A 14,006-nucleotide genomic window follows, 5' to 3' on the forward strand; every position below is an offset into this window, starting at 1 on the left:
AATCAGATTTAGGATTTTGATGTCTATTCTGTTCACCCCCCCCCCCCCACCCCCATCAAGCCCAAAGCCAAAATCTATTCCACTGCTCGGGCACGTCTGCAAGAGCCTATAGATCTCGATGAACTCATCTCTCCGTCAGAGTCTGAAAAAGAAGAGGATGATTGGCGTCCAGAGAAAAGCGACAGATCACGACGAGGCTCTAAGAAGTCAAAAATGAATGGAGTGAGTTTTGTGTACATAGATTGTAATCTATGATCTTGAAAGCTACATTCAAGTATATTCACCAGGATATGCCTTGGAGTTTGTTGCAGCTTTATATAGCTGTTTCAAAACTGCATAGTATTTCTCCCTGGAGGCTTTACTTTTTAGCAAGCCATTTACGTATGATTTTGTCTCCTCTAGTGTGCATGTCGGGGCCACTGTGTTAACAAGCTTTGTCGCTGCCGCAAGGGAAAAATTACCTGTAGGGAAAACTGTCTCTGTGACCATGAGAAATGTCGCAACATGGATAACCGTAGCAATGTGGTTAGTAGAATATGTTCTTTTAAAGAGCCAGGGGTTGTTTGTTTACCCTCTGTATAACCAATTCTTGATGTTATTTCTTCTGCTATTGTCCTCAGGATCAGACCAAAATAAGTGATGTATCTAAGGACTCTGCTACAATTCCTGAGGACCCTACAGCAGTCAGCCCACGAGATGCTACTTTTTTTAGACCCCCTAGTGTTCCACTTACTAAGAAGGTAAGACCAAAAGTGTTTTTTTCCCCCACTTTTATTGTCTCTTTCTAACAGAATAGTACCCTCAAAAAGGAAAACTGCTATGCTTTTTCATATTCTTCATATTTTATATTATTAGACATTTTCATATGATATATGAATATAGAATTCATACAAGGATATGCATTCAATACAAGAACATGTTTCTATTTAGCTCAACTGTCAAAAATGAAATTTTTGAAGTTTGATTGAATAATCGCTACTCTCTACTTTTATTGTATGGTTTTATGTCCGGTCTTACTAAAAATCTTTGTAGAAGCTATAAGTACATAACAAGCCAGAAGTGTCTGTGATGCAAGAAAAAAGTGATCTATGACGTCAGGGTTAATATGTGCTGTAGTTGATTTGCCAGAAAAATAAGATTATAAAATGTTCTTATAGAAGACCAATACATTAGAGAGAATTGTATAATTATCCATGCACAGCACTGAGCACACTGTTGTAAAGTCCATCACTCGCTCTTTGTTCATGTTCTGCCAGGCCAAACCATGCACGCAGTAGCCCATTATTGCTTTTCTGTTAAAAAATAACAGTGGTTTGAGAATGTTGATGCTTTAATCACAAGTATTTTATCAGGAGCATTTATGCTGGGATGTTGTGGAGCTTACAGGATGTTTTCATATAAATTTCATGGATGTATTGAGAAAAATCTACATAGGCTACTTTTATGTGGGCGAGAGAGCGACACAACATGAATGTTGCAGGTGGGAGTGGGAAAAGATAACATATTTCTGTGGGTGCTGGACAGAATCCTGTTGGAGCGGGACAGAAAAATCCATCCTACGCAGGTCTCTGCCTGGAATTATGATAAGCCCTTATGTCTCTTTGAGTTTCGTGCCGGCTGGCTGGCTGCGAATCTCACAGTCATGAAGTCTGTAGTCTGATCATTAGCCAGAGGTTATGACTAATACTATTTAATAGGCTGTCCATGAATGCTGATATTTAAATATTAATTCCATTTAGTCCCCTACAGTTGCCTATGTAACAACTTGGTTAAAGTTCTATGAAGTACTATGAAGTATGTCGTCACATGCTTTCTAATACCGCAATAGTATTTTTGTCTAGTATAATCAATTCAAAACATCAAATTCTCAATAGTAAATCTAAGAGTAAAAGATGCATACCTGACTTCAGAAGGATAAAAGTTTGGTGTATACACTGGCTACATTGTTGTATCTTTGATACTTAGCAAGCAATAATGACCACTGAGGACAAATAAAAACAAAATAACTGTTTTACTAAAGTTTTGCAATGTTATGCAGGGGAGGCATTCGGTTTCTGCACACACACAGTCTCACCTTTTCTCATCCTTCTTGCACGCTGTCAGTTCTGCACAGCATTATGGGCAATGTTCTTAAAGCTGAACAGCCCCAAATGACTATATAAACTTTCTGTGATTATTTAAAAACAATGCATTGAAACCTTTCCTCAAGCACAAAGACCAAGATAGACATTCTCCAAATGAAGGCATGAAATAACACAGGGTGTCCGCGGGTCCTTAAAAAGTCTTAAAATGTCTTAAATAACGTTTTCCTAATATAAGGCCTTAAAAAGTCTTAAAATGTCTTAAATTCGGATTCGATTGGTCTTAAATATGTTTGGTCACATTACCGCTAAAATATCTTTAGTGTGACGGACCTAATGACTGTTTACAATCATTGGACAGACTGAGGATTTTTTTCTTCCTTGTGGTAAATTACTGCGTCATCAGACAGAATTGCAGTAAGTTAGCAGAATACAGAATACAAGTTCGCGCTGAGGCTCACTCTGTTTGTCTGTTTGTGAGAGACTTCAGAACAAAAGATCGTAACAGCACACATAAACTCAAAAGAGACACACTGAGGTAAAAATTTTAAATGTTTAGTTTATTCATAACATGATATAGTTATTATTAATACCATGACAAGTGAGCTATTTTGCTCAGTATTCTGAAAACGCAAAAAACATTCAAAACACAGAGAATGCGCGCATAACGTGAAGTCTAGTGCACATGCGCATTTACAGTGCACTCTTTCACTGCATGATTACCATATACAAATGTAATATATATATTTTACAACAGTTCAATAAACTAGAAGTTTTAAGAGACTTACGTTTTAGACATCATATTGCCTGTTTGTTCTATTTCGCCAACAAAAATAATTCCAAACAAATCCACAGCGCTGTTTTGCATCTTTGAGAAACATTACAGCGTTGCCATTTTGTTCCTGAATGAATCACCGTTTATATGATTCAGTTCAATCGCAATGACTCACTTATTAACAGTGACTTTCTGCCACCTACTGGCGGTTTTAATTTCACGTTTAAAGTAGCTTTTTTTATTATTATTATTTCAAATATCAGTATTCAGCGTTTTATGTTTAATATATCAAATTATTTATGCATTTGTAACTGCAGGTTAAATGCATTCATGTTCTTCATTAAACAATGTGTAAATAATTCTAAATGCCACTTCAGGTGCAGCTTATGTCTGGATTGCAAAGAGGAATTTTGTTGGAAAACTGATTTTATTTGCTTGGTAACAGCCCAAATTTCTTATTATTCTTATTCACTGATTAAATGTTAGAATTTGACTCAAAAGATAATGAACACTTATAGAAAAATTGGCTTTATAAAGGTAAAATGCCCATAAATGGTAAAAATCAATTGAAACTTATTAGAAAGGATTAATTTCTATTTGACCACCACACAGAATATGAAGAATATAAAAAAACCTTAAGATACCAGCATGATAACACACTCAATCAGTTGAATGAATGATTCAGTGACTCACTCATTAAGTGACTTACTGCTACTTACTGGTTGTTTAGTTGAGAAGTATGTTGGAAAGTATGCATTTTTCCCCTCAACCTTTCTTATTTGTATATTCATAAATGCATTTAAAACATTAATCTAATAACATTATTTATTGCAGTTGTAATTATTGTTATTTGCGGTGTAAATTATAGAATCTGACTGATAGCAGCCCTATAGTGTGTTTATTGATAAATTGTAATAATTTGACATAAAAGATGATGCATACATCTAAAAAAGGTTAAACATAGGCCTTTGTAAAGGTAATTAAAAAATATGCAGATTTAAGTATGTAAAAGCTGATAGAACAGAACACTGATGAAAATATTGCTTCAGAATAAATTGTTTACTAGGTAATTAAAAAATGTGGTTATTTTGGTGTGTTATTTTTTATGGAATATTGTATTGTTACATTAAAAGTTCACTGTATATCGTAGTGATAAATATCATTTATTACTGCAATGATGTTTTGTTTTCTTTTTAATTTAAACACATTAAATATTACATATATGAATGTAATAAAATGTGTATTTACATTACAGGTTTAGGTCTTAAATTTCATATAAGGTGGTATTAAAAAGGTCTTAAAAAGTCTTAAATTTAACTGGTTCATGTCTGTAGAAAACCTGTAACAGTTGGAAGATGCATTGGCTAGGATCAAAGACCAGGGGACTTAGCACTCTGTTGAGGAACAGCAGGTAGTTTGGATGGGAGAAACTGCACACTCTGCAGTAGGTAAAATATCTCTGAACCTGCTAACTTTTTTTTTTATACCTTTAAGTCTGTTTCTTTGAACAAGAGACCATTGTACTAGTCTGAGACATTTCAAATCAAGTGATTAGTCAACAAAATTAGCGACAAGCGATTAGTCAACAGGAGAGCCCTCGGCGAAGAAGAAGCCTGTGTAATTTGCATTGCTCCCTTTCCTGCACTGTAGTTTCGATTTGAGCAATTGCCCTAGTATTGGCTGTGCTAATTAGAAGGCGGCCACAGCGACTGTAGAGTCTTTAAAGGGGTCATGAAATGAGAAACCAAATTTGCCTTGATCTTTTGGAATATAAGAGGTCTTTGTACCATTAAAACGTCCTGCAAGTTTCATAGCTTAAGACGTCCTCCCCATTATAAACGAACCATTTATTTAATCAAGCTCTAAATACAGCTCGTTCTGGATCCATGGTAAGAAGTGACGTCACGGTGCGAAGTGACGTTCCAACCATTTGCATATGACCGCCTCCAGCACAAGACAACTACGCTCATTTCGTATCGTTGTCGCGCCGCGCGCCTCACAAGTGTTCAGTCGACGGACAGCGAGTGGGGTCTGTGTACAGGAAAATTACAATGCCACGCAGATGTGCTCAAACCATATAAGGTTTTATCATTGCAAGAGCCATCGCTTCGAATGCATCACCCACTACTAAACAGTTACGCTCAATCCACAAATGTTCTGGCTGGGGGTGTTAATAATTGATCCATAGGCACTGTCGTTAGCCAATCATAACAGCGGGCGTTAAAGGGATAGTTCACCCAAAAATCAAAATTATGTCATTAATAGAGCCCGACCGATATGGATTTTTGGGGGCCGATGCCGATGCCGATATTAACTCGAAAAGAGCCGATTTATAAGCCGATATTTTGATTTTGAAAATAAACTGGATATTATACCCATTTCCTATAAACTACACTTACACAACATTCAATAGTAAAATATCTGCCTGTTCTATGTATGTGGGCTGTATAAACCATTTTCCAGAAGGGATTATGTTAAAAAAAAGCCTTAGATTACAGTCTCAATGACTAAACAATTGCACATCAAAAGTATATATTTTTTAATGATCAAAAGAACACTGCATTAGAGGAATCTTTGCAGAAGTAGTCCCACACTTTGCTGCTACAGCGTTCACCTTTTTCAGCCATCTGTAGGGCAGAAAGTGAGACAGAGAAAGAATAAGCATGTGTATTAATAATATCACCATGTATCATTACTCATGTCATCATTAGAATTATAATAATAATAAACAGGGATCTCCTACATAGGCAAAAATGAGAAATATAGAGAAATATATATATATATATTTTTTATTTGTCAAGCAATAGGTATTACCTATTACCTACTTATATTTAACTATATTATTACAACATTTTCCTGTTATGTCTGTAAAGCTGCTTTGAAACAATCTGTAAAAAAAAAGAAAAAAAAAAGCGCTTGTTCAGCTCACATTTATTTACATGTCCCCTCTGGTTTAATCATTTCTGACGCACCTACTGTAGTTACTGTAACTACACTATATTTGCTCTCACAGGACACATTCACAACGGACCCGTATATCTTCTCCTCTTCTCTTTGTGCAGTCTGAATCAAAACATCGTCATGCGCTGGCAAACGTAAAGTTAGCCTACTGTTACCGGAAGATTACGGAATCAATTCGAAGTTGAATGGTTAACGTTAGTGTCATGAACACACCGCTGTCAATTTTGAGAAGAACCACCTTCAAACAAGTTAATAGCAAGCATTTAAGGGGCCTGCTAAAAAGGAAGCTATGTTTGCGTTAGAATAACGTAACAGTTGTTGTTTTTTCGAGGCACGCTGTACATAACTTCTAGTCATTGACTACACGCGCCCCCCTGCCACAGTTACGCGGTCATTATGTGGGAAACACTGCAGATATATTTAGAATAAGTTAAACGCTAACGTTATAGTTTTGACCTCTTATTAACGTTCGCGCTCTTCCACTGATAAACATGGTATTAGCTTTGTGGCTAATCTAATATAGCAATGCATTAGCGGGCTGTAAGTGATGTTACAGAATATTTAGAAGTGATAATGATAGGACCATTAGCTAGAACTACCACACTGTTTTTATATACAGTGTATGAACTAAATCTACAATCATTTCACATGACGAAACAACAGACTCACCGTCAAAAGAGTACATCTCAGTGGCTCGGCTGATAGCTTTCTTCTGTAGTGGATTTCTGGCACTGTTGTCAACTGGGGAGCTGCAGAGCTCCCTCTGGTGGGCAAACTATGCAACACTCATAACATGAGTGAAGCATGAGACTCTGTTTTTTTTTTATGTTTCATAGGCCGTTATAAACGCCGATGCCGATTTAAATGCAATTAGCTCATATCGGCCGATAATATCGGCCGGCCGATATATCGGTCGGGCTCTAGTCATTAATGACTCACCCTCATGTCGTTCCAAACCCGTGAGACCTCCGTTCATCTTCGGAACACAGTATAAGATTTTTAGATTTAGTCCGAGAGCTTTCTGTCCCTCCATTGAGAATGAATGTACGGTATACTGTCCACGTCCAGAAAGGTAATAAAAACATCTTCAAAGTAGTCCATGTGACATCAGAGGGTCTGTTAGAATTTTTTGAAGCATCGAAAATACATTTTGGTCCAAAAATATCAAAAACTACGACTTTATTCAGCATTGACTTCTCTCCCGGGTCTGTTATGAGCGCGCCGTTCACAACACTTGAGTTTTGCGAACGAATCACTCGATGTAACCGGATCTTCTTGAACCAGGTTCACCAAATCGAACTGAATCGTTTGAAACGGTTCGCGTCAACAATAAGCATTAATCCACAAATGACTTAAGCTGTTAACTTTTTTAACATGGCTGACACTCCCTCTGAGTTCAAATAAACCAATATCCCGGAGTAATTCATTTACTCAAACAGTACACTGACTGAACCGAGCCAGATAACGAACGAAACATTGACTCGTTCTCGAGTCAAGAACCGTTTCTGTCGGACGCGTGCGATTCGAGAACCGAGGAGCTGATGATACTGCGCATGCGTGATTCAGACTGACACACAGCGCGTCTGAACTGAACTGGTTCTTTTGGTGATTGATTCTGAACTGATTCAGTGCTAATGTTATGAGCGCGGGTAAACCGAAGGCTTGAATCAAGGGCAATCATCGCCAATGAAGTCATTACGTCGAGCGCAAAAGAACTGGTGAACCGTTTTCGGCAACCGGTTTATTGAATCAAACTGTCCGAAAGAACCGGTTCGCGGAGAAAAACAGAACTTCCCATCACTACCGGTGATCCGGAAAACCGATGCAACCGGTTCTTGACTCGAGAACGAGTCAATGTTTCGTTCGTTATCTGGCTCGGTTCAGTCAGTGTACTGTTTTGAGTAAATGAATTACTCCGGGATATTGGTTTATTTGAACTCAGAGGGAGTGTCAGCCATGTTAAAACAAGTTAACAGCTTAAGTCATTTGTGGATTAATGCTTATTGTTGACGCGAACCGTTTCAAACGATTCAGTTCTATTTGGTGAACTGGTTCAAGAAGATCCGGTTACATCGAGTGATTCGTTCGCGAACCGGATGTGCTGTGAACGGCGCGCTCATAACAGACCCGGGAGAGAAGTCAATGCTGAATAAAGTCGTAGTTTTTGATATTTTTGGACCCAAAATGTATTTTCGATGCTTCAATAAATTCTAACGGATCCTCTGATGTCACATGGACTACTTTGAAGATGTTTTTTATTACCTTTCTGGACGTGGACAGTATACCGTACATACATTCTCAATGGAGGGACAGAAAGCTCTCGGACTAAATCTAAAATATCTTATACTGTGTTCCGAAGATGAACGGAGGTCTCACGGGTTTGGAACGACATGAGGGTGAGTCATTAATGACATAATTTTGATTTTTGGGTGAACTATCCCTTTAACACTGAACTCTTAAAGGGGAAACATCCCAAAAACAGACTGTTTGAATCAAAGGATGAGAAACAGGGTGGGAAAATGTCATAATTCACTACATTTTAAAAGTTTTTAAAAAAAAAACTATAGTAATACTATAATTGCACCTAAGGGACCATAATAATAAAATAAAAAAACCCATGTCATGACACCTTTAAACTGCTTGGTTACTGTCATAACTTGGGACAAGCGATTAGTCAACAGGAGAGACGGGTGGCTGCAGGTGAGTGTTTTGCGTTATACTTGTTTACAGATCTGCTGTTTGAATTAGTACTTGCTGCTAGGAAGGAATATTTCGTTTTCTGCCTGTTTCTACTTTGTATTTTCGTTGGCATTTGTATTTTTGATTGCACTTACTGGTAACTATAATAATTGCCCTCGGCGAAGAAAAAGCCAGTGTAATTTGCATTTCTCCCTTCCTGCATTTAAGTGCTAACTGTGGTTTCGATTTGAGCAAATGCCCTGCTATAGGCTATTGGCTGTGCTAATTAGAAGGCGGCCACAGCTGTTTTCACTTTTGTAAGGGAAACAGGTCAATTTAGCTCAAAGGGAATCATTTAAGATTTTAAAGGGAATTTGAACAGAATCACTGTTTCACGGCTGATCACTGAAACGGCCAGCGATTCACTGAACGAGCCGTTTAACATCAAATCTGCGCTGGATATTAATATCCAAAGTATATTGAAAAACACTATTAATTCGCACAGTACCAGGATCGGCAGTTTAAGACATTAACTTGTGAGCACAAAACACAAGATACTTCTCTTTTCAATATAAATAAGGCTTTATTAGATAAATCTAAGACATATAAACTAATCTAACACATAAGCACACGCACTCACCACATTCACACAAGTTGCAGGAGGATAGAACGTTAGGAAAGAATGAGTTTAAGAGAATGAAAATGTGGAATCTCAAGTTTACAGCAATACGTGAAATTGCATAGACATGAACAACCATTAATCACTTAATTAACCCTCGCACTGAGTTCCTCAATGAGGTTAAAATTATATTAGATAACACCAGTACAGATGTGAGTCTGGAGGTTACTTGCGTTGCCTGTTTAACGGAGTTTCCCTTTGTTGTCGCTGAAAAGGGGGTTTCCCGAAGTTGCTGATTGGCTGGAAGTTCAGTAGTCGTTGAAGTGACGTCTTGGGAAGCCCGTGGTTGGGCGTAGGCTGAAGATGCGGAGTTGTGGGCTGGTTGAAGTTTCAGACGGGCACGCGAGGTCAGACTCGGAGACACGGTGTTACAAAACTTAACTCAGAACACGAACTCTCAAATGGAAAAGGAAAGAAACTAAAGTAAAAGAACAGAAGTAAAGTTGGACGAGACTAGGTGGTGTTTTTTCTCATTGTGGCTAAGTAGCAGCAGGCGTGCAGGCCGAAGCACGCTGGAACGGCGCTCGAAGAATGCTAAAAGTGATGACAAAGCATGACTAAAAGCTTAAACTACAAGCAAAGCTAAAAGCCGGCATGACTGATAGCAAAAGCTAAACGAAAGCTCAAAGCTAAAAGCAAAATTTGATGGTGTCCTGAGTATTTAGGCTGGCATTTTGGCCACACCTCAAATGTTGTCTTGACCAATTAGATATTGTCTTTTCTCGGTGTGTTGCATTGTTTGTCCCACCCATTCATAAATCATATGTTATCTTATCAAGCACGAGGTCCGAATTTTCCCGCTCTTGCAGGGTATAATTTGGACATGATTCCTATAACAAGAATATGATACTGTAGCGTGAACCAGACAAATTAAAGATTCGATCGGGAGCCTGGTTGAAACATGAGCCGATTTCCACAGAAAGGCAGGATGTTGTAAATCAACTCCTAGCACCATAGTCTGAAGCAAGATAACTAACCAACTCTTTCACAGAACAGCTTTCAACATTAACACCATTAGAACAATTATTGACAATTTCAATTCGAAGAAGAGATTGTCTAATTTGGGGCAAGTAATCGAAGAGATGGACAGTCTGACACTCACATGTAAAGCCATGACAGAGAAAACAAGATCGTTGGATTGACTTCCCCCCACCTAGCAGAACCAGACTGAAATTCCTAAGGAGACCTGTTAACCCCTCTGGTCTTCACAGGAGATATCCTTACTCCCCAGAATGGCACAGAGAATGCCTTCCAATGCATATATGCACCAAAATGAACTCAAAAAAGACTTCTAAATGGATATCAGTCCATTGCTTAACTCCATATCATTTATGTAACCGACACATTTGATTGTAATGTTTCTAATCACTTATTGTGTATGTCTTTTTAAATAACTCTTGAATAGCTTAAGGGATCATATTCATGTTTAGTATGTGTGTGTTCGAATATTCTTGCTTGAAACGTTTCTGACCATCAGTTATTTGTCAAATGTATCATATTCTTGTTATAGGAATCATGTCCAAATTATACCCTGCAAGAGCGGGAAAATTTGGACCACGAGCTTGATAAGATAACATATGATTTATGAATGGGTGGGACAGACAATGCAACACCCTGAGAAAAGACAGTATCTAATTGGTCAAGACAACATTTGAGGTGTGGCCAAAATGCCAGTTTAAATACTCAGGACACCATCAAATTTTGCTTTTAGCTTTGCTTGTAGTTTAAGCTTTTAGTCATGCTTTTAGCTTTTTAGCTTTTAGCTTTTGCTATCAGTCATGCTGGCTTTTAGCCTGCTTTTAGTCATGCTTTGTCATCACTTTTAGCGTTCTTTGAGCGCGGTTCCAGCGTGCTTCGGCCTGCACGCCTGCTGCTACTTAGCCACGATGAGAAGAAAAACACCACCTAGTCTCGTCAAACTTTACTTCTTTTCTTTTCCGTTTGAGAGTTTCGTGTTCTGAGTTAAGTTTTGTAACGCCGTGTCTCCGAGTCTGACCTCGCGTGCCCGTCTGAAACTACAACCAGCCCACAACTCTGCATTTTCAGCCAACGCCAAACCACGGGCTTCCCAAGACGTCACTTCAACGACTACTGAACTTCCAGTCAATCAGCAACTTCGGGAAACCCCCTTTTCAGCGACAACAAAAGGGAACCCCGTTAAACAGGCAACGCAAGTAACCTCCAGACTCACATCTGTACTGGTGTTATCTAATATAATTTTAACCTCATTGAGGAACTCAGTGCGAGGGTTAATTAAGTGATTAAATGGTTGTTCATGTCTATGCAATATCACGTATTGCTGTAAACTTGGGATTTCACATTTTCATACTCTTAAACTCACTCTTTCCTAACGTTCTATCCTCCTGCAACTTTTGTGAATGTGTGAGTGCGTGTGCTTATGTGTTAGATTAGTTTATATGTCTTAGATTTATCTAATAAAGCCTTATTTATATTGAAAAGAGAAGTATCTTGTGTTTTGTGCTCACAAGTTAATGTCTTAAACTGCCGATCTTGTTACTGTGCTAATTAATAGTGTTTTCACTATACTTTGGATATTAATATCCAGCGCAGATTTGATGTTAAACGGCTCGTTCAGTGAATCGCTGGCCGTTTCAGTGATCAGCCGTGAAACAGTGATTCTGTTCAAATTCCCTTTAAAATCTTAAATGATTCCCTTTGAGCTAAATTGACCTGTTTCCCTTACAATACATTTGATAAATAACTGATGGTCAGAAACGTTTCAAGCAAGAAGATTCGAACACACACATACTAAACATGAATATGATCCCTTAAGCTATTCAAGAGTTATTTAAAAAGACATACACAATAAGTGATTAGAAACATTATAATCAAATGTGTGGGTTCATGTATGGTATGGAGTTGAGCAATGGACTGATATCCATTTAGAAGTCTTTTTTGAGTTCATTTTGGTGCATATATGCATTGGAAGGCATTCTCTGTGCCATTCTGGGGAGTAAGGATATGTCCTGTGAAGTCCAGAGGGGTTAACAGGTCTCATTAGGAATTACAGTCTGGTTTTGCTAGGTGGGGGGAAGTCAATCCAACGATCTTGTTTACTCTCATGGCTTTACATGTGAGGGTCAGACTGTCCATTTCTTCGATTACTTGCCCCAAATTAGACAATCTCTTCTTCGAATTGAAATAGTCAATAATTGTTCTAATGGTGTTAATGTTGAAAGCTGTTCTCTGAAAGAGTTGGTTGGTTATCAGACTGTGGTGCTGGGAGTTGATTTACAACATCCTGCCTTTCTGTGGAATTCGGCTCATGTTTCAACCAGGCTCCCGATCGAATCTTTAATTTGTCTGGTTCACGCTACACTTTAGTGTCTTAGGGTGCATCCGAAAACTTAGGCAGCTGACTTGCTGCCTCACTGCCGTATCAGGCAATGACTTTGCAGGCAGCGTTTTTGCACGTAGGCACCTCATGAAACTGATTTTGGACAGGCTTCTGAGGCAGAGTAATTGTTTTGATGAGCTACAGCAAAATATAGAGAGCTTTGGGGATACGTAAGGGGATATTTCATTACTGCAATATTAATTTCTTGCTAGAAATGACATCAAAAGTGGAAAACGTTGATCAAAAACGTACATTTACACACAAACTGACCACCGACCGTAACTTTCAGACGGCATCTTTATTTTTTGGCTTAACTGTCACAGAATTGAACGCACAGGATTGTGGGATATCAAAGGCAGCGAAGGATACATCTATGCTGCCTTCAAAAATTGGCAAGATGAAGGCATCTCATGAGACAGGAACTGAAGCTAACATTGAATTCGGACGTGCCTTGATGCCTTCCTACCTTGAAATGCGTCCTCCGAAGGCAGCATTTTTCAGTTTTCGGATGCAGCATTAGACTGTGTATTTATCTGATGTCTGTGTGCTGATGCGGAAGTATCAGCACAAGCGTGCAGCCCTCCTTTTGTGAAGACCAATGAGTGTAAAGACCTGCGACTTTACCTGCTTGTGAACACTTCAGTATAACTTAAGTAGCGAGACTTCACCGAGCAACGAAAACGGCATCACACTTAAGTATAATCCTCTGTGTTTCCAAAACATTCTGGTTGTCCCTTGACAACACTCTAACGTCACACGCAGACAGCAATGCACACTCAAAAAAAAAAAAATTGCTGAATGAACGTGATTAAATCGTAGCACCCGTTATGCATCTAATCAAATCAAGTAAACTTGGACTGCTTTGAATGTTATATGAACACAATATACATTTGTAGATTAAACGTGATTTAAATGTCAGTGTAACTTCTTTGCAACTAATTTAATCAAAATGTTTGTATTGTGTTAGTCTAATCAAATTTATTCTTATCCACTCGATGTCGGTAAAGCACTTCAATTCAACAAAATTCTGCCTTGTTACATCAACTAACTAATGTCTTGTTCATGTATGGTTTTGGTAGTTTAATGAATATCTATCTTGTTGTTTCAATTAGATTTGTTTTAGATCACAGCACTAAGCAAGACTACCAAAATTTCAGTAATCTACAAAAAAAAAGCACAGAAAACATGCAAACAATTAAAAATATATATATTTTTAATTGGGCTTTTAACATGCACCAATTAAGTTTCAACTGCTTTCTTTACTTTAAGTCTCCTATCATTTGAGTGTTTGTAACACAATGTTTAAGAAACATTTAGCCAACAAAATCTTGACTTGGCTCTTGGGAAGACTGTTCCCCAAGCAACACTTGTTGGACTTTAAAGCCCTTTTGGTCCTAAGACTTCATAAAAATTAAGCCATTTTAACACTACCCTTTTGGGGAATTTGTAAGGTAAACCTTGGCCTGACACACA

The 14,006-nt window shown here is 38.1% G+C and overlaps 1 protein-coding gene across 2 annotated transcripts in view; it reads left to right on the forward strand.

The window, feature by feature from the left end:
- LOC109073411 (chromosome-associated kinesin KIF4-like) overlaps positions 1-14,006 on the forward strand; it is a 164,828-nt gene that overhangs the window by 143,679 nt on the left and 7,143 nt on the right. For both annotated transcript variants that reach the window (XM_042711200.1, XM_042711199.1), the window contains exons 28-30: positions 61-222; positions 403-525; positions 621-740. In XM_042711200.1, coding sequence (XP_042567134.1) covers positions 61-222; positions 403-525; positions 621-740 — 405 coding nt within the window. The remainder of the gene's footprint in view (positions 1-60; positions 223-402; positions 526-620; positions 741-14,006) is intronic.

Source organism: Cyprinus carpio, chromosome A21 (assembly GCF_018340385.1).
Source record: "Cyprinus carpio isolate SPL01 chromosome A21, ASM1834038v1, whole genome shotgun sequence".
NCBI classification, from domain to species: Eukaryota; Metazoa; Chordata; class Actinopteri; order Cypriniformes; family Cyprinidae; genus Cyprinus; species Cyprinus carpio.